Source organism: Oncorhynchus kisutch, linkage group LG2 (genome assembly GCF_002021735.2).
Source record: "Oncorhynchus kisutch isolate 150728-3 linkage group LG2, Okis_V2, whole genome shotgun sequence".
Classification (NCBI taxonomy): domain Eukaryota; kingdom Metazoa; phylum Chordata; class Actinopteri; order Salmoniformes; family Salmonidae; genus Oncorhynchus; species Oncorhynchus kisutch.
The window spans coordinates 60,536,975-60,562,938 of NC_034175.2; the positions used below are offsets into that span (position 1 = coordinate 60,536,975).

Consider the following 25,964-nt stretch of genomic DNA (forward strand, 5'->3'; position numbering starts at 1 on the left):
CGTTTATAAAAGCCACATTTCTCACAGACCTTAGGCTACAAAAATGTTTCCCCATGTGTGCAACTTCTGCAAGCACCTCAGCTCTACTGCTCTACGCCAGTAGCAAAAGCGATGATAATGCATGCAATGCTTTATTATAAAGGTGATTTGTTTTCATGTGTTCCACTACCTCAGAGGCCCCCAGACAACACCCCCAGGTACCCCATCCAGGGTTCACTTGTTCCCAGCACCTTCCAATTTGCAAAATAAGCACCGCAATGCAGTCAAACAGTGCAAAAATAAAAATGTATACAATTTAATCAAGAAATGTCACCTCACAAGGCATTGGTAATGGAGTGTGTAGTAACCACAGTAAGTAGGCTAAGTATGACTCATCAACACAGCATGGGGGGCAGTTACGATGTGGTGGTAGTGTGAGGGACAGTCAGAGAACAGTGAGTAAGTAATAATGAGAATGTGTAACCTACATGTGAGAATGTGTGACTACAGTCGTGGCCAAAGGTTTTCAGAATGACACAAATATTAATTTTCACAAAGTCTGCTGCCTCAGTTTGTATATGATGGCAATTTGCATATAGTCCACAATGTTATGACGAGTGATCAGATTAATTGCAATTAATTGCAAAGTCCCCCTTTGTCATGCAAATGAACTGAATCCCTGAACTGAATCAGCCCTGTCACAAAAGGACCAGCTGACACCATGTCAGTGATTCTCTCGTTAACACAGGTGTGAGTGTTGACGAGGACAAGGCTGGAGATCACTCTGTCATGCTGATTGAGTTAGAATAACAGACTGGAAGCTTCAAAAGGAGGGTGATGCTTGGAATCATTGTTCTTCCTCTGTCAACCATAGTTACCTGCAAGGAAACACGTACCATCATCATTGCTTTGCACAAAAAGAGCTTCACAGGCAAGGATATTGCTGCCAGTAAGATTGCACCTAAATCAACCATTTATCAGAAAATCAAGAACATCAAGGTGAGAGGTTGTTGTGAAGAAGGCTTCAGGGCGCCCAAAAAAGTCCAGCAAGCGTCAGGACCATCTCCTGAAATTGATTCAGCTGCGGGATCTGGGCACCACCCGTACACAGCTTGCGCAGGAATGGCAGCAGGCAGGTGTGAGTGCATCTGCGTGCACAGTGAGGCGAAGACTTTTCGAGGATGTCCTGGTGTCAAGAAGGGCAGCAAAGAAGCCACTTCTCTCCAGGAAAAACATCAGGGACAGACTGATATTCTGCAAAAGGTACATGGATTGGACTGCTGAGGACTGAGGTAAAGTCATTTTCTCTGAATCCCCGTTCCGATTGTTTGGGGCATCCGGAAAAAAACTTGTCCGGAGAAGACAAGGTGAACGCTACCATCTGTCCTGTGTCAAATCAAATGTATTTGTCACATACACATGGTTAGCAGATGTTAATGCGAGTGTAGCGAAATGCTTGTGCTTCTAGTTCCGACAATGCAGTAATAACCAACGAGTAATCTAACCTAACAATTTCAAAACTACTACCTTATACACACAAGTGTAAAGGGATAAAGAATAAGTACATAAAGATATATGAATGAGTGATGGTACAGAACGGCATAGGCAAGATGCAGTAGATGCACTGCTGTGCCTTCTTCACAACGCTGTCTGTGTGGGTGGACCAATTCAGTTTGTCTGTGATGTGTATGCCGAGGAACTTAACTTACTACCCTCCACTACTGTCCCATCGATGTGGATAGGGGAGTGCTCCCTCTGCTGTTTCCTGAAGTCCTTAGTTTTGTTGACGTTGAGTGTGAGGTTATTTTCCTGACACCACACTCTGAGGGCCCTCACCTCCATTCCTGTGTCATGCCAACAGTAACGCATCCTGAGACCATTCATGTGTGGGGTTGCTTCTCCGCCAAGGGAGTGGGCTCACTCACAATTTTGCCTAAGAACACAGCCTTGAATAAAGTAGGGTACCAACACATCCTCGGAGAGCAACTTCTCCCAACCATCCAGGAACAGTTTGGTGACGAACAATGCCTTTTCCAGCATGATGGAGCACCTTGCCATAAGGCAAAAGTGATAACTAAGTGTCTCGGGGAACAAAGCATCGATATTTTGGGTTCATGGCCAGGAAACTCCCCAGACCTTAATCCCATTGAGAACTTGTGGTCAATCCTCAAGAGGAGGATGGACAAACAACCCCACAAATTCTGACAATCTCAAAGCATTGATTAGCATACCACTATGCATCCCACTGTTGGCTTGCTTCTGAAGCTAAGCAGGGTTGGTCCTGGTCAGTCCCTGGATGGGAGACCAGATGTTGCTGGAAGTGGTGTTGGAGGGACAGTAGGAGGCACTCTTACCTTGTCAAAAAAAAAAAACCTAGGGCAGTAATTGGGGACATTGCCCTGTGTAGGGTGCTGTCTTTTGGATGGGATGTTAAATGGGTGTCCTGACTCTCTGAGGTCATTAAAGATCCCATGGCACTTATTGTAAGAGGGGTGTTAACCCTGGTGTCCTGGCTAAATTCCCAAGCTGTCCCTCATGCCATCACGGTCACCTAATCATCCCCAGCTTACAATTGGCTCATTCATCCCCTGTAACTATTCCACAGATCGTTGCTGTAAATGAGAATGTGTTCTCAGTCAACCTACCTGGTAAAATAACAGTATAAAAAATGTAATTATGCAAGAATGGGCTGCCATCAGTCAGGATGTGGCCCAGAAGTTAATTGACAGCATGCCAGGGCGGATTGCAGAGGTTTTGAAAAAGAAGGGTGAACACTGCAAATATTGACTCTTTGCATCAACTTCATGTAATTGTCAATAAAAGCCTTTGACACTTGTGAAATGCTTGTAATTATACTTCAGTATTCCATAGTAACATTTGACAAAAATTTCTAAAGACACTGAAGCAGCAAACTGTAACACAAATATTAATTTCCAAATTCTCAACTTTTGACCACGACTGTAGGAGAAGAGAGTGTGTGTAAACCGGGACATGTTTGATCAAGTGCATGAAATGTAGGCTTATTATATTCTTAGAAGAGTATGAGTTGGCCTAGGTCCATAGAGAAGACAGGTTAGGAACCACAGGTGTCACAACAAATTGCAGTCATATGTTGTCATTAGGATGTTCATAATCAGTGAGTCAAATTTCCTGCTCACACAAGCTGGTAAATCAGTACAGTACTCATAGAAGAAAGCAATATGTCAGTGAATAAATTGGTAGGTCTTATGTTTCTGAAGTGTCATCATCACAAGCAGATCTTGGAAGTCAGTCATATGTCATGCCTGGAACTGGTCTAGTCTGTAAACTACAGTATGTGGATTATGTAACTCACAAAATGAAGGCTATATTTAATTAGACCTTAAATAAAAATATAAAAGATAATGACATTTTAGCCCCTGAAAAAAATACATTCATAGAAACAACACTACCTTGAAATGATATACTGATCTCAACACTTAACCTGTATAAAATAATTACTTTTTTCAGCATATTTTAAATTGGCTGTAGTCTAGTCCATCTTTCTATGGGTTACCTTCAGGTTATTGTAGGATATTTTGAAGTTGACTCTTTTGTTATATATGTGTGTGTGTGTGTGTGTGTGTGTGTGTGTGTGTGTGTGTGTGTGTTAATGGGGTGATTGGTGGCTAATCGGGTGGTGTATGTGTATTCCTCTCTCAACTCAGTTTGAAGGGAACGTGTCTGAATTTCGCGGCACACGTTATGCCCCCGGCTCAACCACGCCTCGCGTCGCACGGTAAAGTTCGACGGCCATATTTACTGTCTACACCTCCTCTCTTGCCCGGCGGTGAAACTGGCTCAGTCGCTTCATACATCACACTCCATACCAAGGCTGAGAAACAGCGGAGTGTCTAACGGTAAACAAATCGATCTATTTTGGTCGCGTTGGATATATAAAGTAGACTACCCTGTGGACCCAGGGGAGGCAGTTTACCATTTTCTGAACGCAGTCCATCTACTGAGGTGAGTTTTTACTGGGTGTATTTCTTCGCTGGTGGCTTTCTAAACAGCTCAGAATGAAGAGGGTTTTCCCTGTGCTCGACGGTGGCTGTTTGTCGTCGTTACGCAGGCTTGTTGCCTACCTAAGTATAGCCTACGTGCGCTCTATATGCATATTGGTATTAATCCTATTTTTTGTTGTTGTAATTGTGTAAATATTTGGTATCATGTTCCACGTTTCATTCAAGGGCATTACTGTGGTCCATCGACAATAGAACAACTTTTGAAATGTTTAGCGCTTAAAATGTTATCTAATTAGATAAGCGCTTCATGACTAGTGTTGCACCCTTAGGCTACTGTGAATCAACATTAAGCTAATTGGAAACTTCATACAATTTAACGTTATATTTAATTAATTGTACTGGCATAGATAAGGAGTTAAGTGTTTATTTAGAAATATATATAATTTTATAATTTGAGATCCATGGACATGCTCCCCTTTGTGGCATAGTGGAAACAACGTTGTGCAACTTTGTTGCAAGTGATTATATGCAGCATTTGTAACAGCTGTTTCTTTTTGCACTCTTGCGACCAGGGTCCTCAAAATAGCTTGCCAGTGGAGTGTTTTTCTTGGGCTTTAGATTTCTTTTCGTGTTAGTAACTTCATTCAAATTTTACTTGTCTCCTCAGGCAGGGTTGCCAGGTTAAGGTAACATGTCTAGCCCAATGACCATTCAAAACCGTCCCAAAAGGTCTGAAAACTAGACCATTTATGAATTTCTTCACATCAAGAGAGGTGTTGCCATATTTACACAATAAACCCTTTTTCCATAGAGTTATCGAGACAAATAAGAAGGAATATAATAGTAACTTGGATTTAAAGCTAAATTTGGGTTTCAAAATGATAATTATTGCAAGCAATGACATGACATCAAAGGAATTTGAATATGTGGCAAGAGAAGAGACAATTCGCCCTTATTAACCTCACCAGATCATTTGCACAAGGGGGTATGGTATATGGCTAATATAGCACAGCTAAGGGCTGTTCTTATGCATGATGCAACGTGGAGTGCCTGGATACAGCTGTTAGTCGTGGTATAATGGCCATATATCACAAACCCCTGGGGTACCTTATTGCTATTATAAAATGGTGACCAACATAATTAGAACAGTAAAAAGTTATGTTTAATCATACCCATGGTATATGGTCTGATATACCACATCTTTCAACCAGTCAGCATTCAGGGCTCGAACCAGGTTTATAATTGTAAATAAATCCCCTTTGCGCATGTGCATAACTGTAGATACATCTGACAGGAGAGTTGGACAGAGGATCTCAATCTCTGAGCAAGGAAAACTTGGTTAAACAAGGCCTACATCTAATTTCAGTTAGCCTAGACAAGATCTACATGTAACAGTATAGACTTTACGTCCATCCCCTCACCCCGACCTGGGCGCGAACCAGGAACGCTGTGCACACGTCAACAGTCACCCTCGAAGCACCGTTACCCATCGCTCCACAAAAGCCACGGCCCTTGCAGAGCAAGGGGAACCACTACTTCAAGGTCTCAGAGCAAGTGACGTCACTGATTGAAACGCAACTAGCGCGCACCACCGCTAACTAGCTAGCCATTTCACATCGGCTACATAGGCATGATGAAAACTGATCAATTTAACAGCTTGCTTAGTTCAAATTAACAGACTAATTTATTCAACATGAATAACGAGGCGATTAAGAGGTAAGAAGTGTTTGTTTCCCAATAGCCTGCTGGAATAGGCTACTGAGGATGGGGTTGTTTCAATGACTGAAATACATATTAATAATATATATATGAACTGAATATGCTTGTCAACAGCCAGTGTTTATATTTTAGAATTTGTTTTACCTGTAGCACAATCTGACTGCTATTACGTCAATCTAATGCATTCTAACAATTGCAATAGAGCTTTGATAATTTCCAATTTAATTAACCAAACATGTCCATTAATAATTGCATAATAACACAAGGCTACAACAACAATAAACTGAAGTTTAAGGCTATTTATTAAATTGGCTACACAAGTGGCACATTGATTTGCAATGACTCCAGTGATATTTCATTTCATATTTATTGTATCAAATGGTAGCCAAACGATGGCTTATACATTAATTGGCTACTTGATGACCAACAGAGGCAAATGTATCATTCTTCAGATTTTGCCTACTGTCAGTTTCATTGAGAACTTTCTCCATAAAAAGAACCACATGAGGAAGTTCCATAACCTCCATTTCAAATTTCCCCAATATCCAAGAGCTAAGCATGCATAAGCACTTCGCTTGATACCGTTTTCTTTAAGCATTAAACATTAGACTGCACTTTAAACCAACTACGGCCGACTTCATCTAGTGTGCCCAAAGTATTTTTCCAGTGCTTTGTCTCCATTATTTCTTGATGTGCATCAGTTTTAGCATATTAATGTTTCATGTTTAAAGAGTTGGAAATGGTCATTATGGAGATACCAATCTAAATAGCCTACATACAACTGGCAGTGGCTGTTCTAGCTTGTATGGCTCCCTGGGTGCCCCCCCCCCCCCCTTCAAATTCTGAACTAACTAATTTTTATTCAGACTTGATTTGGAACAACACAAATAATCATAACATTTAAAACTATATAAATATATATACAAAAATAAGACTCAAATATCAAAAAGAAGTAGCAAAGACAAATAAACAAATTGTAGTATATAAATGATTACACTATTACCCTATGTTACGGTTTTCTAGTGGTGATGAAGGAGAGTCGGACCAAACTGCAGCGTGTCGATTGCGATCCATATTTATTTACAAAACGTAACACGAAATAAACACAAACACTACAAAACAAAGAACGAAACGAAAACCGAAACAGCCTATACTTGTGTAAAACTAACAGAGTACACATAGAACAGATAGGACAATCGCCCACGACAAACTCAAAGAATATGGCTGCCTAAATATGGTTCCCAATCAGAGACAATGATAAGCACCTGCCTCTGATTGAGAATCACTCCAGACAGCCATAGACCTTGCTAGAAAACCCCACTAGCTACAATCCCAAATATCTACACACCAAAACCCCAGGACAAAACACACCACAATACAAAAAACTCCATGCCACACCCTGGCCTGACCTAATACATGAAGAAAAAACACAAAATACTTAGACCAGGGCGTGACACCCTATTCCTAACAAAAACCACACAAATAAAACTAAATTGCAGAAATCTTATCACACAAATATACAAATAGAATAACACACTTATAAAGAAGAGAACCTGATTATTAAACTACTGCACTTCAAACAAGAAACACAAACTATATTGCACAACTTATTGCTTTAGTAATGTACAAAGTTAGAGGTGTGCTAATTGATAGATTCTCCCCTGCCCCCAACCTACCCCTGCCCCCTCCCCATCTCGTACTTCTGAGTGGCAGACCTTCCCAGCGAGCCCACTCCGACAAGGTTCATTGACCCGCATTCCCAAACAGTGACATATCATTAATGTGCCGCGCAAAGGAGCGATAGAAAACCGACCACGCAAAAGTCACCTTTCGGAATATATATATTTAAGTTTTTTTTTATGCGGGCGCCCCATGCCGCTCCCATGTCGACTATGTCTAAATCCGCCGCTGTCAACTGGTAATAAGTTGTCACAACATGCATGCGTGCTGCTCTCACACACACACACACACACACACCCCTCCGGCCCGACCCACCACTCACTCATCAATAGCTTGCCTCACTGCCTCAGCAGCAGGTCATAGTGAAATCTATATTTAAGAGGAATGCCATATGACGGCCACGGTGCAACTTAGAAGTAGCCCAGAAACCTGCAACAATTACATTTTCACCTGCAAAATCGTTTTCAAATGAGCCTAATTTAGCGGGAAAACAGTAAACATGGCAACACTGTTCTCAGGGCACCAAATACTTCAGATCCTACAAACTACAATATGGGGTACAATGCATTTGGGCAGGTTGCGTTCTCCTGGCATCTGCCAAACCCAGTTTAGTCTGTTGGACCGCCAGATGGTGAAGCATGATTCATCACTCCAGAGAACGCGTTTCCACTTCTCCGGAGTCCAATTGCGGCAAGCTTTACACCACTCCAGACAACACTTGGCATTGCGCACTGTGATCTTAGTCTTGTGTGCGGCTGCTCAGCCATGGAAACCCATTTCATGAAGCTCCAGATAACAGTCAGTTCTTGTGCTGACGTTGCTTCCAGAGGCAGTTTGGAACTCGGTAGTGAGTGTTGCAACCGAAGACAGACGATTTTTACCTGCTATGCGCTTCAGCACTTGGCAGTCTTGCTCTGTAAGCATGTGTGGGCCATGACTTCGCGGCTGAGCTGTTTCCACTTCACAATAAAAGCACAGTTGACCAGGGCAGATATTTGACAAACTGACTTGGAAAGGACATCCTACAGTATGACGTGCCACATTGGCCTTACTGAAGAGCTCAGTGACTTTCATTCTACTGCCAATGTTTATCTATGGAAATTGTATGGCTGTGTGCTCAATTTTTTTTTTATACACCTGTCAGCAATGGGTGTGGCGGAAATAGCAGAATCCACTCATTTCAAGGGGTGTCCACATCCCTTCACTATAGTGTACCTTAATTGAAAATGACTAAAGTAAAAACATTTTATTTTACGGATAGCCAGAGGCACACTCCTAAACTCAAGACATAATTTACAAACGATGCATTTGTGTTTGAGTCCATCAGATCAGAGGCAGTAGGGATGACCAGAGATGTTCTCTTGATAAGTGTGTGAATTGGACCATTTTCCTGTCCTGCTAAGCGTTCAAAATGTAAGAGGCATTGTCAAAAAAAGTACAGATACCCCCAAAACGACTTAAGTAGTACTTTAATGTGTTTTTACTTTACTTTTTTACTCTCTCTTTGTGTAGTGTTGGGTCTCTTGTTGTGATGTGTGTTTTGTCCTATATTTATATTGTATTTATTTAAAAAATATTTGAATCCCAGGCCCCAGTCCTCGCAGGAGGCTTTTTGCCTTTTTGTAGGCTGTCATCGTAAATAAGAATTTGTTCTTAATTGACTTTCCTAGTTAAATAAATAAAAATAAAATACTTTACCCCACTGCTATTGAGGAGGGGTTAAGGTCCCTTCTGGACAGGGCCTAACTATAAAAGTAATATATTACCCCCAATACTGGTCCGAAGTGATTCTGTGCAATTTGTCTATTTTTCCACATTAAAAGTTGGAGATGGAACTCTGTGTTTATTGTTTTGGTATAACTGGCATCATTGCTTAAATGGCAAATGTGAGAGTACAGACATGCTACTGTAAATATACACATTTCTGAGAATATGGCAACCATGTTCTGGGTATGTTTCTATCAGAAGCAACACTACTACCTCGGACCGTGTTTCTATCAGAAGCAACACTACTACCTCGAACCTAATGACATTAACATACACTGCTCAAAAAAATAAAGGGAACACTGAAATAAAACATCCTAGATCTGAATGAAATATTATTATTAAATACTTTTTTCTTTACATGGTTGAATGTGCTGACAACAAAATCACAAATAAATTATCTATGGAAATCAAATTTATCAACCTATGGAAGAGGTCTGGATTTGGAGTCACACTCAAAATTAAAGTGGAAAACCACACTACATCAAAGTTATATCAGCCTGTAATGTCCTTAAAACAAGTCAAAATGAGTCTCAGTAGTGTGTGTGGCCTCCACGTGCCTGTATGACCTCCCTACAACGCCTGGGCATGCTCCTGATGATGTGGTGGATGGTCTCCTGAGGGATCTCCTCCCAGAACTGGACTAAAGCATCCGGCAACTCCTGGACAGTCTGTGGTGCAACGCCACGTTGGTGGATGGAGCGAGACATGATGTCCCAGATGTGCTCAATTGGATTCAGGTCTGGGGAACGGGCGGGCCAGTCCATAGCATCAATGCCTTCCTCTTGCTGACACACTCCAGCCACACGAGGTCTTGCATTAGGAGGAACCCAGGGCCAACCGCACCAGCATATGGTCTCACAAGGGGTCTGAGGATCTCATCTCGGTACCTAATGGCAGTCAGGCTACCTCTGGCGAGCACATGGAGGGCTGTGCGGCCTCCCAAAGAAATGCCACCCCACACCATGACTGACCCACCGCCAAACCGGTCATGCTGGAGGATGTTGCAGGCCGCAGAACGTTCTCCACGGCATCTCCAGACTCTGTCACGTCTGTCACATGTGCTCAGAGTGAACCTGCTTTCATCTGTGAAGAGCACAGGGCACCAGTGGCAAATTTGCCAATCTTGGTGTTCTCTGGCAAATGCCAAACGTCCTGCACGGTGTTGGGCTGTAAGCACAACCCCCACCTGTGGACGTCGGGCCCTCATACCACCCCCATGGAGTCTGTGTCTGTTCAAATAGTCAGAAACATGCACATTTGTGGCCTGCTGGAGGTCATTTTGCAGGGCTCTGGCAGTGCTCCTCCTTGCACAAAGGCGGAGGTAGCGATCCTGCTGCTGGGTTGTTGCCCTCCTACGGCCTCCTCCACGTCTCCTGATGTACTGGCCTGTCTCCTGATAGCGCCTCCATGCTCTGGACACTACGCTGACAGACACAGCAAACCTTCTTGCCACAGCACGCATTGATGTGCCATCCTGGATGAGCTGCACTACCTGAGACACTTGTGTGGGTTGTAGACTCCGTCTCATGCTACCACTAGAGTGAAAGCACTGCCAGCATTCAAAAGCGACCAAAACATCAGCCAAGAAGCATAGGAACTAAGAAGTGGTCTGTGGTCACCACCTACAGAACCACTCCTTTATTGGGGGTGTCTTGCTAATTGCCTATAATTGCCACCTGTTGTCTATTCCATTTGCACAACAGCATGTGACATTTATTGTCAATCAGTGTTGCTTCCTAAGTGGACAGTTTGAATTCACAGAAGTGTGATTGACTTGGAGTTACATTGTGCTGTTTAAGTGTTCCCTTTATTTTTTTGAGCAGTGTATATTGCTAAGAATGTGAGCGTAGGGGGATTCCCCAAGTGGGTCGCAAACCCAGGCCACTAACACCAATGACAAACATCTTAACCACTGTCCCAGTAAGGGATATCTCTAGGGCATGTGCTAATTGGGCCAGTACAGTTATGCCTTGTCCAGAAGAAACCGTAAACCCTCCTCCCTAGGCAATTGTGTAGATCTGAAACAACATGATAGGGGTAAGCAATAGGGTGAAGGCACTTGAATGTCAGCTCTGTTAAAGGTACACTTAAGAAAAACTATTATTGATCATAGGGATCACTTTAACCATATCTAGTTACTTTAACCATATCTACATGTACATACTACCTCAATCAGCCTGACTAACCAGTGTCTGTATGTAGCCTCGCTACTATTATAGCCTCGCTACTGTTTTATTTCTTTACTTACCTATTGTTTATCTAATACCCTTTTTGCACTATTGGTTAGAGCCTGTAAGTAAGCATTTCACTAAGGTCTACACCTTTTGTATTCGGCACGCGTGACAAATAAACTTTGATTTGATTCAGGAGTATCCTTATAAAACAGGTTAATATGCCCCATCAACATTAGATAACTAAGCCCTTACATCAATGACGAAAATATTCAAATGAACTAAATGATAACTGACATACACATGGTGGCGTAGCAGCAAGATGTGAACCAAGAGGACATGTTGAATACTGTGTAAATGAACATGCACGATGTAATGTGTGTTAAATATATACGTTGAAAACACTGTTAAAAGCAATGTGTGTATGTGAGTATCCTTGCCAACAGACAAAAATAGCTGTGAATGGAGCAGTGGTTAGCCAATCAGGGTCTTTCTTGATGGGCTTGGCAAAAGTAACAAGGTTTGATGTGTAATATCTTTTGGGGGGGTGAACTTTACTTTGGAACCATCAGGCAAGGTCATGACAGAGATTGAACACAGTGTCACTCTTGTGAGCCTTTCACCCAACTCTCTGGAAATTGTAATGCCCCCATAAGGAGAGCCTAGTACAGTTTCTTGTTGTAGTGGGTTCTACATCTCCTTTGTTTGTATACCCTCTGTAGTATCACTCACACCACAACTGGAGATGTGGCCATCAGATCTGTAAACACACACACACCCCGCAAACCTATTGGCCCATGTGTTCAGCAGGCCTTCTCCACTCGCTTGTACCACTGCAGTGAAAGTATGAAATGAGAGGGGAACAAGGGAACGGAGAGGAGGGAAACAGGATTTGTGAGGAGTACACTGACAGGGTGTGGAAAAGGCTTGTCACTTAGATGCCTGTAACTAGTTTTATGAGAGCTATAAGCCATGTCCTGTTAAAAGCTACTGCGTCAGAGAGAGCGAAAGAAAAATGCAAAGGGAGAGAGATGAAAGAGTAATGTGTGTGGAGAGCAGAGCCTGTTACTTTCTGCATGAATGGTGACCTGGAAGCTGTATCCGTTTTGAGAGTGGCACTCAGGATTTGGTGAATGGAGGGGTCAGGTAACACACACACACACACACTGCAGACCAGATTATAGCTTTTCTCTGCCTAAAAGTGAAAGTATTTGGCACCGGATGCTAATTAATGACCTCACAAAGTCGCAGGTTAAGGCTGCCCTGAGGTGGGTGGGGAAATCATAGGTCATCTTTCTCCCAAAGACTCACCGGAGGTCCTTTTATAGAGACTAATATAGCTAGAATATATAGAAACCAGTCCTGCTCTAGGGATGAAATCTAAGCACCTGTGTCACATTGAGGACGGTAATAGATATGATTGCTTCCTCTACATGTTAGAGAGGCATGTCTGGCCTGATATATTTCTATCTCAGCGTACCACAACGTTGTGCCCTACTAAATGCAGGGAGTCCAGGGACTTGACTACACCCTATAATTTGAGGGAGATAAAAGGGAGATTAAAAAGTAGAGGAATAGCATGAAATGTCTATTTGGACTCAATACCTTACCTAAAATAGTTCCTGTGTCCTTCAAAAGGGTAATTATTACTCAGAAGTTAGACTAACCTTTTATTTTTCTTCCTTTGTGCTCAATTAGGGAGAAAGTTTAAATTAGGAAGCAATGTGGAGCTTCTGCCCCTTCTTCCTCCATCATTCTCTAGTGATTCTGTCCACTCTTTTATCTCCTCTGTACCAGGTAAGTGGGGCAGGCTCAGCTTGGGTTCTCTACCTCCCCTATCACACTGCAGTATATCTGTTCCCCCAGTCTCTGCTAGGGAGAGAGAGAGGTAAAGGTAGAGTCAGATTACCGTTCCTCAGTAAGCCTGCTCCTCATTTCCTGCTTAGTTCTGCAGCCCTGCCTGCCTGGCTGGCTGCTATCACATCTCTCTGGGCTGACTTTCATTACTTCATTAGCAGAGCCTATTTCTGGCCTTTGCCATCTCAGGGCTCTGTCACCACAGGGACTACTTCAAGGCCTACCTACCGCTGGCGCTCGAGCCCTCCCCCTCCCTCCCGCCATGTACGCTCCCCCCCCATTTTCTCTTTTCACTGTTTGGAGTTGTTGTTCAGGAGCCAGCATATGTTTCCAGTTGGGAAGTGTAGTAACCACTACAACTGCCTCAATACAAAATAAATTCAAATGTGATGTAGTCACAACTTTCAGACTTGTTTACGTGTTCCTGTGCGTTTTGTTGCCAACCTTACTTTGCTACCTGACAACTTTACAGTTTTTACTTTTTAATTACCATTTATATTTTTAGTTTTACCCTCACTCAACTTTTTTTTTCATTCAACTTTTTCACTCCGGACGCTTTATCAGGACGTGGTTCGTCAGGACCTCCAACAGCCGACGCTAAGTAGTAACATTAACATGATGCCTTCTAATTGCAGTCGCTGTACTCATAATATACAGGAGAACGATCACCTTACGAGGATAGCTGCGAGGATAGCTGTGCTGCAAGCCCAGCTTCAGACGCAATCGTTAGGCAATGGACATTTCAGTGTAGGAAAGGATGAAACGGCGTCTGTGCCACCAGTAAGTACAGATAGTAACGTTAGTATAAATCCCCTCGCACGGTCCCCGCAGCCGGACAACGTTCTCATGGCTTCTGGAGGGAATTGCTGTAGGAATGCTCAACCGGTGTCGCTCATTCATCCGACAAACTTTCAACCGGTTTTCCCCATTAAGCAGCGAGTTGGAGTCTGAGGCCGAGCCTTCTCTGGTCTCTACTCCTCCCGTTACAGGGTCTGAGACGCCGAAGCTTCCCACCATTAGCTCTGACAAATTGAAAACCCTAGTCATATGCGACTCCATTACCATAGTATTAGACTTAAAGTGAATCATCTAGCGATCATACACTGTTTACCAGGGGGCAGGGCTACCGACGTTAAGGCTAATCTGAAGATGGTGCTGGCTAAGGCTAAAACTGGCGAGTGTAGAGTATAGGGATATTGTTATCCACGTCGGCACCAACGATGTTAGGATGAAACAGAGATCACCAAGCGCAACAGCTTCAGCGTGTAAATCAGCTAGAAAGATGTCGGCATCGAGTAATTGTCTCTGGCCCCCTCCCAGTTAGGGGGAATGATGAGCTCTACAGCAGAATCTCACAACTCAATCGCTGGTTGAAAACTGATTTCTGCCCCTCCCAAAAGATAGAATTTGTAGATAATTGGCTCTCTTTCTGGGACTCACCCACAAACAGGATCAAGCCTGGCCTGCTGAGGAGTGACGGACTCCATCCGAGCTGGAGGGGTGCTCTCATCTTATCTACCAACATAGACAGGGCTCTAACTCCTCTAGCTCCACAATGAAATAGGGTGCAGGCCAGGCAGCAGGCTGTTAGCCAGCCTGCCAGCTTAGTGGAGTCTGCCACTAGCACAGTCGGTGTAGTCAGCTCAGCTATCCCCATTGAGACCATGTCTGTGCCTCAATTTAGGTTGGGCAAAACTAAACATGGCAGTGTTTGCTCTAGCAATCTCACAGGAATAATGACCTCCTGCATTCCTGTCATTATTCAAAGAGATCGTGATACCTCACCTCAAAATAGGGCTACTTAATGTTAGATCCCAAACTTCAAAGGCAGTTATAGTCAATGAACTAGTCACTGATCATAATCTTGATGTGATTGGCCTGACTGAAACATGGCTTAAGCCTGATGAATTTACTGTGTTAAATGAGGACTCACCTCCTGGTTACAGTAGTGACCATATCCCCCGCGCATCCCGCAAAGGCGTAGGTGTTGCTAACATTTACGTTAGCAAATTTCAATTTACAAAAAAAAGAACTTTTCGTCTTTTGAGCTTCTAGTCATGAAATCTATGCAGCCTACTGAATCACTTTTTTATAGCTACTGTTTACAGGCCTCCTGGGCCATATACAGCGTTCCTCACTGAGTTCCCTGAATTCCTATCGGACCTTGTAGTCATAGCAGATAATATTCAAAGTTTTGGTGAATTTAATATTCATATGGAAAAGTCCACAGACCCACTCCAAAAGGCTTTCGGAGCAATCATCGACTCAGTGGGTTTTGTCCAACATGTCTCTGGACCTACTCACTGTCCCAGTCATTCTCTGGACCTGGTTTTGTCCCATGGAATAAATGTTGTGGATCTTAATGTTTTTCCTCATAATCCTGGACTATCGGACCACCATTTTATTACGTTTGCAATCGCAACAGATAATCTGCTCAGACCCCAACTAAGGAGCATCAAAAGTCGTGCTATAAATTCTCAGACAACACAAATTTTCCTTGATGCCCTTCCAGACTCCCTCTGCCTACCCAAGGACGTCAGAGGACAAAATTAACCACCTAACTGAGGAACTCAATTTAACCTTGCGCAATACCCTAGATGCATTTGCACCCCTAAAAACATTTGTCATAAGAAACTAGCTACCTGGTATACAGAAAATACCCGAGCTCTGAAGCAAGCTTCCAGAAAATTGGAACGGAAATGGCGCCACACCAAACTGGAAGTCTTCCGACTGGTTTAGAAAGACAGTATCGAAGAGCCCTCACTGCTGCTCGATCATCCTATTTTTTCCAATTTAATTGAGAAAAATAAGAACAATCCAAAATGTATTTTTGATACTGTCGCAAAGCTAACTAAAAAGCAGCATTCCCCAAGAAAGGATGGCTTTCACTTCAGCTGTAATAAATTCATGAACTTCTTTGAGGAAAAGATCATGATCATAAGAATGCAAATTACGGACTCTTTAAATCTGCGTATTCCTTCAAAGCTCGTTGTCCTGAGTCTGCACAACTCTGCCAGGACCTAGGATCAAGAGAGACACTCAAGTGTTTTAGTACTATATCTCTTGACACAATTATGAAAATAATCATGGCCTCTAAACCTTCAAGCTGCATACTGGACCCTATTCCAACTAAACTACTGAAAGAGCTGCTTCCTGTGCTTGGCCATCCTATGTTGAACATAATAAACAGCGCTCTATCCACCGGATGTGTACCAACCTCACTAAAAGTGGCAGTAATAAAGCCTCTTGAAAAAGCCAAACCTTGACCCAGAAAATATTTTTAAAACTATTGGCCGATTTATCAAATCTTCCATTCCTCTCAAAATTTAGAAAAAGATGTTGCGTAGCAAGTCACTGCCTTCCTGAAGACAAACAATGTATACGAAATGCTTCAGTCTGGTTTTAGACCCCATTATAGCACTGAAACTCCACTTGTGAAGGTGGTAAATGACCTTTTATTGGCGTCAGACCGAGGCTCTGCATCTGTCTTCGTGCTCCTAGACCTTTGTGCTGCTTTTGATACGATCGATCACCACGTTCTTTTGGAGAGATTGGAAACACATTGGTCTACACTGACAAGTTCTGGCCTGATTTTAGATCTTATCTGTAGGAAAGATATCAGTTTGTCTCTGTGAATGGTTTGTCCTCTGACAAATCAACTGTACATTTCAGTGTTCCTCAAGGTTCCGTTTTAGGACCACTATTGTTTTCACTATATATTTGACCTATTGGATGTCATTCGAAAACATAATGTTAACTTTCACTGTAATGCAGATGACAAACAGCTGTACATTTCAATGAAACATGGTGAAGCCCCAAAATTACCCTTGCTAGAAGCCTGTGTTTTAGACATAAGGAAGTGGATGGCTGCAAACTTAACTTTAATTTTAATTTTACATTTATTTCACCTTTATTTAACCAGGTAGGCAAGTTGAGAACAAGTTCTCATTTACAATTGCGACCATGCCAAGATACAGCAAAGCAGTTCGACACATACAACGACACAGAGTTACACATGGAGTAAAACAAACATACAGTATAAACAAGTCTATGAACGATGTGAGCAAATGAGGTGAGAAGGGAGGTAAAGGAAAAAAAAGACCATGGTGGCAAAGTATATACAATATAGCAAGTAAAACACTGGAATGGTAGATTTGCAGTGGAAGAATGTGCAAAGTAGAAATAAAAATAATGGGGTGCAAAGGAGCTAAATAAATAAATAAAATAAATACAGTAGGGAAAGAGGTAGTTGTTTGGGCTAAATTATAGGTGGGCTATGTAAAGGTGTAGTAATCTGTGAGCTGCTCTGACAGTTGGTGCTTAAAGCTAGTGAGGGAGATACGTGTTTCCAGTTTCAGAGATTTTTGTAGTTTGTTCCAGTCATTGGCAGCAGAGAACTGGAAGGAGAGGTGGCCAAAGAAAGAATTGGTTTTGGGGGTGACCAGAGAGAGAGACCTGCTGGAGCGCGTGCTACAGGTGGGTGATGCTATGGTGACCAGCGAGCTGAGATAAGGGGGAACTTTACCTAGCAGGGTCTTGTAGATGACATGGAGCCAGTGGGTTTGGCGACGAGTATGAAGCGAGGGCCAGCCAACGAGAGCGTACAGGTCGCAATGGTGGGTAGTATAAGGGGCTTTGGTGACAAAACGGATGGCACTGTGATAGACTGCATCCAATTTGTTGAGTAGGGTATTGGAGGCTATTTTGTAAATGACATCGCCGAAGTCGAGGATTGGTAGGATGGTCAGTTTTACAAGGGTATGTTTGGCAGCATGAGTGAAGGATGCTTTGTTGCGAAATAGGAAGGCAATTCTAGATTTAACTTTGGATTGGAGTTGTTTGATGTGGATCTGGAAGGAGAGTTTACAGTCTAACCAGACACCTAGGTATTTGTAGTTGTCCACATATTCTAAGTCAGAGCCGTCCAGAGTAGTGATGTTGGACAAGCGGGCAGGTGCAGGCAGCGATCGGTTGAAGAGCATGCATTTAGTTTTACTTGTATTTAAAACCAGTTAAGCATTAGGGGGCACTATTAACATTTTTGGATGAAAAACGTTCCCGTTTTAAACAAGATATTTTGTCACAAAGATGCTCGACTATGCATATAATTGACAGCTTTGGATAGAAAACACTGACATTTCCAAAACTGCAAAGATATTGTCTGTGAGTGCCACAGAACTGATGTTACAGGCGAAACCCAGATAAATATCCAACCAGGAAGTGCCGCATTTGAAACCGCCTCATGCCAATGATTCCTTATATGGCTGTGAATGAGCTACGAATGAGCTTATGTTTTCCACATATTCCCCAAGGTGTCTACAGCATTGTGATGTCTTTTTACGCATTTCCATTGAAGAATAGCCGTAAGGGACCATATATAGCAAGTGGTCACATGGTGTCTCCCGCAGAAAATCTTGCGTAAAATACTGAGGTAGCCATTTTTCCAATCACTTCTTATATGAAACCAATTGCCTCGACAGATATATTATCGAATATATATGTTAAAAACACCTTGAGGATGGATCCTAAACAACGTTTGCCGTGTTTCTGTCGATATTATGGAGCAAATTTTGAAAAAAGTTCAGCGTTGTAGTGGTAGCATTTTCCGGCCGATTTCTCAGCCAAGAATGATGAACAAACGGGAGCTATTTCGCCTACAAAAATGATCTTTTTGGAAAAAAGGAACATTTGCTATCTAACTGGGAGTCTCCTGAGTGAAAGCATCTGAAGTTCTTCAAAGGTAAATTATTTAATTTGGTTGCTTTTCTTATTTTCGTGGAAATGTTGCCTGCTGCCAGCAGAGCCTAGCATAGTATTATGCCATGATAAACTTACACAAATGCTTGTCTAGCGTTGGCTGTAATGCATATTTTGAAAAACTGAGATGACAGTGTTGTTAACAAAAGGCTAAGCTTGTGTTTGAATATATTTAATTCATTTCATTTGCGATTTTCATGAATAGGAAAAGTTTCTAGGGGTATTTATGTCCGCTGCGTTATGCTAATTTGTTTGAGGCTATGATTACGATCCCGGATCCGGGATTGCTCGTCGCAAGAGGCTAACCTGTTCAACCTCTCTTCCGTGTCATTTGAGATTCCCAAAGATTGGAAAGTAGCTGCGGTCATCCCCCTCTTCAAGGGGGGGGGGGGGACACTCTTGACCCAAACTGCTACAGACCTATATCTATCCTACCCTGCCTTTCTAAGGTCTTCGAAAGCCAAGTCAACAAACAGATTACCGACCATTTCGAATCTCACCATACCTTCTCTGCTATGCAATCTGGTTTCAGAGCTGGTCATGGGTGCACCTCAGCCACGCTTCAGGTCCTAAACGATATCTTAACCGCCATCGATAAGAAACATTACTGTGCAGCCGTATTCATTGATCTGGCCAAGGCTTTCGACTCTGTCAATCACCACATCCTCATCGGCAGACTCGACAGCCTTGGTTTCTCAAATAATTGCCTCACCTGGTTCACCAACTACTTCTCTGATAGAGTTCAGTGTGTCAAATCGGAGGGTCTGCTGTCCGGACCTCTGGCAGTCTCTATGGGGGTGCCACAGGGTTCAATTCTTGGACCGACTCTTCTCTGTATACATCAATGATGTCGCTCTTGCTGCTGGTGAGTCTCTGATCCACCTCTATGCAGACGACACCATTCTGTATACTTCTTGCCCTTCTTTGGACACTGTTAACAACCCTCCAGGCAAGCTTCAATGCCATCCAACTCTTTCCGTGGCCTCCAATTGCTCTTAGTAATAGGGGTGGCAACAATTTTGGCAGATAATTTTTTAGAAAGAAAGGGTCCAGATTGTCTAGCCTGGCTGATTTGTAGGGGTCCAGATATTGCAGCTCTTTCAGGACATCCGCTGACTGGATTTGGGAGAAGGAGAAATGGGAAGGCTTGGGCGAGTTGCTGTGGGGGGTGCAGTGCTGTTGACCGGGGTAGGGGTAGCCAGGTGGAAAGCATGGCCAGCTGTAGAAAAATGCTTATTGAAATTCTCAATTATAGTGGATTAATCAGAAGTGACAGTGTTTACTATCTTCAGTGCAGTGGGCAGCTGGGAGGAGGTGTTCTTATTCTCCATGGACTTTACAGTGTCCCAGGACTTTGAGTTAGTGTTGCAGGAAGCAAATCTCTGCTTGAAAAAGCTAGCCTTGGCTTTTCTAACTGCCCGTGTATAATGGTTTCTAGCTTCCCTGAACAGCTGCATATCACGGGGGCTGTTCGATGCTAATGCAGAACGCCATAGGATGTTTTTGTGTTGGTTAAGGGCAGTCAGGTCTGGGGAGAACCAAGGGCTATATCTGTTCCTGGTTCTAAATTTCTTGAATGGGGCATGCTTATTTAAGATGGTTAGGAAGACGAGATCAATATCCTTCCAGGATACCCCGGCCAGGTCGATTAGAAAGGCCTGCTCGCTGAAGTGTTTCAGGGAGCGTTTGACAGTGATGAGTGGAGGTAGTTTGACCGCTGACCCATTACGGATGCAGGCAATGAGGCAGTGATCGCTGAGATCTTGGTTGAAGACAGCAGAGGTGTATTTAGAGGGCAAGTTGGTTCGGATGATATCTATGAGGGTGCACCTGTGTTTACGGCTTTGGGGAGGTACCTGGTAGGTTCATTGATAATTTGTGTGAGATTGAGGGCATCAAGCTTAGATTGTAGGATGGCTGGCGTGTTAAGCATGTTCCAGTTTAGGTCGCCTAGCAGCACGAGCTCTGAAGATAGATGGGGGGCAATCAGTTGGTGTATGGTGTCCAGAGCACAGCTGGGGACAGAGGGTGGTCTATAGCAGGCGGCAATGGTGAGAAACTTGCTTTTAGAGGTGGATTTTTAAAAGTAGAAGTTCAAATTGTTTGGGTACAGACCTGGATAGTAGGACAGAACTCTGCAGGCTATCTTTGCAGTAGATTGCAACACCGCCCCCTTTGGCAGTTCTATCTTGTCTGAAAATGTTGTCGTTTGGGATGAACATTTCAGAATTTTTGGTGGTCTTCCTAAGCCAGGATTCAGACACAGCTATAACATCCAGAGTTTGTGTCGGGGGGCAAGGGTCAGTCTGTTATATCTGGAGTACTTCTCCTGTCTTATCCGGTGTCCTGTGTGAATTTAAGTATGCTCTCTCTTTCTCTGAGGACCTGAGCCCTAGGACCATGCCTCAGGACTTTCTGGCATGATGACTCCTTGCTGTCCCCAGTCCACCTGGTTGTGCTGCTGCTCCAGTTTAAACTGTTCTGCCTGCGGCTATGGAACCCTGACCTGTTCACTGGACGTGCTACCTGTCCCAGACCTGCTGTTTTCAACTCTCTAGAGACAGTAGGAGCGGTAGAGATACTCTTAATGGTTGGTTATGAAAAGACAACTGACATTTACTCCTGAGGTGCTGACTTGCTGCACCCTCGACAACTACTGTTATTATTATTATTTGACCATGCTGGTCATTTATGAACATTTGAACATGTTGGCCATGTTCTGTTATAATCTCCACCTGGCACAGCCCGAAGAGGACTGGCCACCCCTCCTAGCCTGGTTCCTCTCTAGTGTTCTTCCTACATTTTGGCCTTTCTACAGTTTTTTCCTAGCCACCGTGCTTCTTCACCTGCATTGCTTGCTGTTTGGGGTTTTATGCTGGGTTTCTGTACAGCACTTTGAGATATCAGCTGATGTAAGAAGGGCTATATCAATAAATTGGATTTGTTTTTTTACATGAGTTTTATCCTGGACTGTCAATTATATCACTGACATTTTTTCTCTCTCTGTGTTAATGGTAACTGATCTGTACTTTTCTTTGTTATTTATAGTGTTAAGTTATTATTATCTGCTCTCTCCTACAGGCAGTGGAGCCCAGGGCGAGTCAACGAGACGGAGGACGATTTCTTTGCATTTTCTCAGCAGAAGGGCAAGGCTGGAGAGAGGACAAAGATGCCCAAACCGGTGAGACTCACCTCAGGAAAAAATTATGAAAATTTAGATGTATAAACACATTGGGGAAAACAATATTTACAGGAGGTGTGAATGTTCAGGTTGTGTTGTGAATTTCACAATGTATTTTCCACCACAACACCTCAGGCTTTGTCCCAAAGTATCTTTCACACCATCCAAGAACAGCAGCCACATGTTAGGACACAGTAACCTGACTGTAGCAAACCTCACATACACCGCAGGAGGTTGGTGGCACCTTAATTGGGAAGGACAGGCTCATGGTAATGGCTGGAGGGGAATTAGTGGAATGGTATCAAATACGTCACACGCCTATTTGATGCCATTCCATTTGCTCCGTCCTCCCCTCAGCAGCCTCCACTGACAACCTCACAGTACCCCCCCCCCCCAGAGTCCTGATTACCCACTTCAGACCTGTTTGGAGAAAACACAAAGGCATCTTTTACTCTTATTTTGAGCACACACACACACACACACACGCTTATTTTGTTTGTAACAGGCTCAGAGCTTGGGGACAGACTGATGGAGAGCTCCAGAGAGTCTCCCTGTGGTTTACATAATCACTGTAAACCCTCCACTCTATAGTCCGTCAATCACTGTAAACTAGAGGTGTCAAACTCATTCCACGGAGGGCCGAGTGTCTGCAGGCTTTTTTTGGGGGGGGGGGGGTTGGTTGTATGTGTGTTAGTGAGTACTTGTTTGTTGTGTGTGTACTTCATCTGTATATTTGTGTCGCTTGTAAGCATGTATCACCATTGTAGGATTATGGTGTGGGGCGTGGTGGGACTTAATGCATTATTGATTTACTGAAACGTTTTGCACATGTCGCCCCTCTGGTTCGCCTCACTACTTTCCCTGCTCCACACCAGCATGCCTGCGCCCACCCGCCGGGGACACAGGCAGGCTTTAAATATTTCATAAGCCGGTTTTCATTAATATAATGGGAATTATCCAAGTCACTAAATCTAATTATCAAGTGTGAAGTTCACTCACCCATCCCTTTCCCTCAACCTTACCTTAGCACATAGAAAAATGTAGGCTCTACCTAATCCTCCACTCTCCACGTCTACCGTCGCTCTCCCCTGCTCTTTATTTTCTCAATACCTTTTGATGTCCTTCTAGTCCTCCCTCTCTATTTTCATCCTCTCCTAGTTTCTCCTTGTGCATATATTATGAAGACATTTTGTGATATTTTGGTTAGTTTTGGTCTTCGTTAAGGGTTTTGTTAATCTGTACGTGCACACAAAATGTTTTGACGAAGCAAGCCGAAGTTCGATAGCTGAAGTCTACACCCCTTCGTTGGCGATTGATCAACTGTAGGGGTGGTGCGAGTTTCTTTTTCTCGATTTAGTCCGAAAACTCAGTGTGATTCAACATGGCGAACGACAACTTCAAGCGTTTCTTAGCCAAGGAGGGACAGAAGTAAGCAAGACGGAAAGCAACATGCCATCTTCACCAGAGAATGAGGTATGTTGTATTTTCTATTGTAGTTGAGGAAAAGAGTAGCCATGTTTGCGAACTAAACCCAGCCAGATAGCTCTAGCTTAGCAGCATACTCATGTAGAGAAAGCAAGCAAGCCAACCAATTAAACTAAAGATCTTTACAACTTTTTGATTAAACATAATTTTGTCATAGAAAGAAAATCATAAGCTTCCCACATTGGTAACACCTAAGTCAAAGTTCGGTATCAAGGTCCAGCTAGCTAAAATGTTGCAAATGTCTAGCTAGGCCAACTCGACTCTGCTCAAACATTTGCAACATTATAGTCCATTTAGTCTTGGTTAATCATATTTGATATGTTGTTCATTGGTTGTTTTGGATGGTTTGATTATGTGAACTAAAAAGCCCTCTACTTTTTTTATTTTCCAAGGCACAAACACCAGTGAATGGGGACAGCACTAGGTTTTGTTCTCTGCTCCCCAGCACTGACTGGTCATTAACCCCCAGCCCATCTCCCGCACTGAGCTGCAGTGCAGAATGGAAAACCATCTCTATGAAGGACCTGGGAAACCCTATCCTGGGCCCACTCCACTGGCTTGCTCCTCACCAATGCCACAGAGCAGCAGCAGTAGTAGCAGGACTGTGAGAAGAAGGGAGAAAAGAGCTGCAGACTCAGACACATCACTCGTAAAGGCGTTGCGAAGACCGATCTCAAGATCTGGAGAACGTCATGCATTGAGCCACCCAGAGGTAAATCATTTCAGACTCTCCTCCTTTATTCTGATATACTTTCCTTTCTTTTGTTGTCCTTTTTTCCTCCTCTCCTCACCATGCACACTGCTCGCCACAGACACTCCTAACATGTCCCCCCTTTTCTCATCCTCCCCACAGGGCCCTGGCACCTATAGCTGATTTCATGGATGAACTATTGACAAAACTCTGGTTGGAATTCTATCACCAGCTGCATGAATTTGTGCATGACTTCAAGAAGACATGGACCGAATGACTGGGACCACAGTGAAATTAACAACTTGTTGTTCAGACATCTCAGGAGTCAGATTCTAGACAATTTTATTCCATAGACACTTGTCTTGTTGTATGCACTTGTTGTTTGCGTGTCTGTTTTTCACAGAGACATTTGTACTATTCTTCAAATAATTCCATTTGTCTGACACTTTAATGATATTTCATTGATGATGTGTTTACATGTCTGTTCTTAGCAGACACTGTTGTATTGTGGTTTACTTTCAGAGCCCAGATGCAAGAATAAGGTTTATTTTTTTGGTGTGCTGAAAAAGCTCTGTTTCTTCATCTCGATACAAGGTGTTTCAATGCATTCTATTTGATAATCAAGTACTGACAATGTTGAGAAGAGCTGTGTGCTGTAGACCTTACAGGCTATATTTTGTGTGGTGTAGTTCAATGTAAATTAACGCACACAGACATCATACAAATTTGGTTTCAATTCATTAAGATTAAAACAAAATTTGAGTACGAAATACTTTGGTTCACAGTGCACACAAAGAATGCGTGCCTCCATCAAGGGGTGTGTGTGTGAGCAGTCCAAACAAAGTCCTATTCTGCATGATTGGCTGGTCATGGGTTGAGTTGTCCTCTCCTAACCATGTCTTTTTGCACACATGCGGGGGGGAGAAGAGATCCCTGAGCTTGTTTCTTGTTTCGCTTGCAAGCTGTGTCGCCCTGGCACGGGAGAGTCTGCCTGGCTCTTGGAGATTGTTGTCCCCAGGCCACAACCCACTTCCACTCTCCAGGTTGGTAGTTGCCAGAAGGGAGGGGAGTGTCCCCAAAAGCGGGAGACACTTATCTTGCGTTTCATCTGTGGAGGACAGGTAGTCGTGGAAGGCCAGACAAGCCTTCAGAATGTCTTTAGCCTTTTCAGGGGTAAACTCGATTAGCCGAACAAGAGTCCTCATCCTTGCAGCCATGATGCCGAATGCATTCTCCTATGACAACAAGAGTGGCGGTAGTTGTAGGTACGCCCAGGTTCATTGAGATGGACACCTGTGAATGAGAGATAATAAGAATATATGTTAGATATAAAATATAGCCTATTTGGTATTTAAAAAAAAAAATTATACAATTTTCTAGAACCATATTCCAAAAGCCTTAATAAAATGGCATTTCTCATACAGATGTGCATACATCTATACAGTAACAAGGGAAATTAGAAACAGAAAAATTGATTCCAACATTCTATTATCAACATATCTGGATAAGGGCGACTCAGTTTCTCATGTAGGGAGAAAAACATGGACTTGGTGTTGTGGTGCCTAGTAGGACAGCTGGTGGTGGTAAATCAAGAGTCTTCTGCAGCAGTTTGGACCCAAAATAACTATGTTGAAACACTCAACCCTTGCTCTCTTGGCCGTATGTCCCTACATCCGTTTCTGTATCTTTCCTAT

At 43.1% G+C, this 25,964-nt stretch overlaps 1 protein-coding gene across 2 annotated transcripts in view; it reads left to right on the forward strand.

Moving 5' to 3' along the window:
* Positions 1-3,675: 3,675 nt before the first annotated feature.
* The window catches only part of LOC109869461 (radixin), a 55,168-nt gene continuing 32,879 nt past the window's right edge, over positions 3,676-25,964 (forward strand). Inside the window, exons 1-2 of one of the 2 annotated variants that reach the window (XM_020459641.2) lie at positions 3,676-3,963; positions 21,995-22,094. In XM_020459641.2, coding sequence (XP_020315230.1) covers positions 22,083-22,094 — 12 coding nt within the window. In that variant the 5' untranslated portion in view covers positions 3,676-3,963; positions 21,995-22,082. Of the gene's footprint in view, positions 3,964-21,309; positions 21,504-21,994; positions 22,095-25,964 lie in introns of those variants that run through there. The other variant, XM_031799281.1, reaches the window with a different exon arrangement.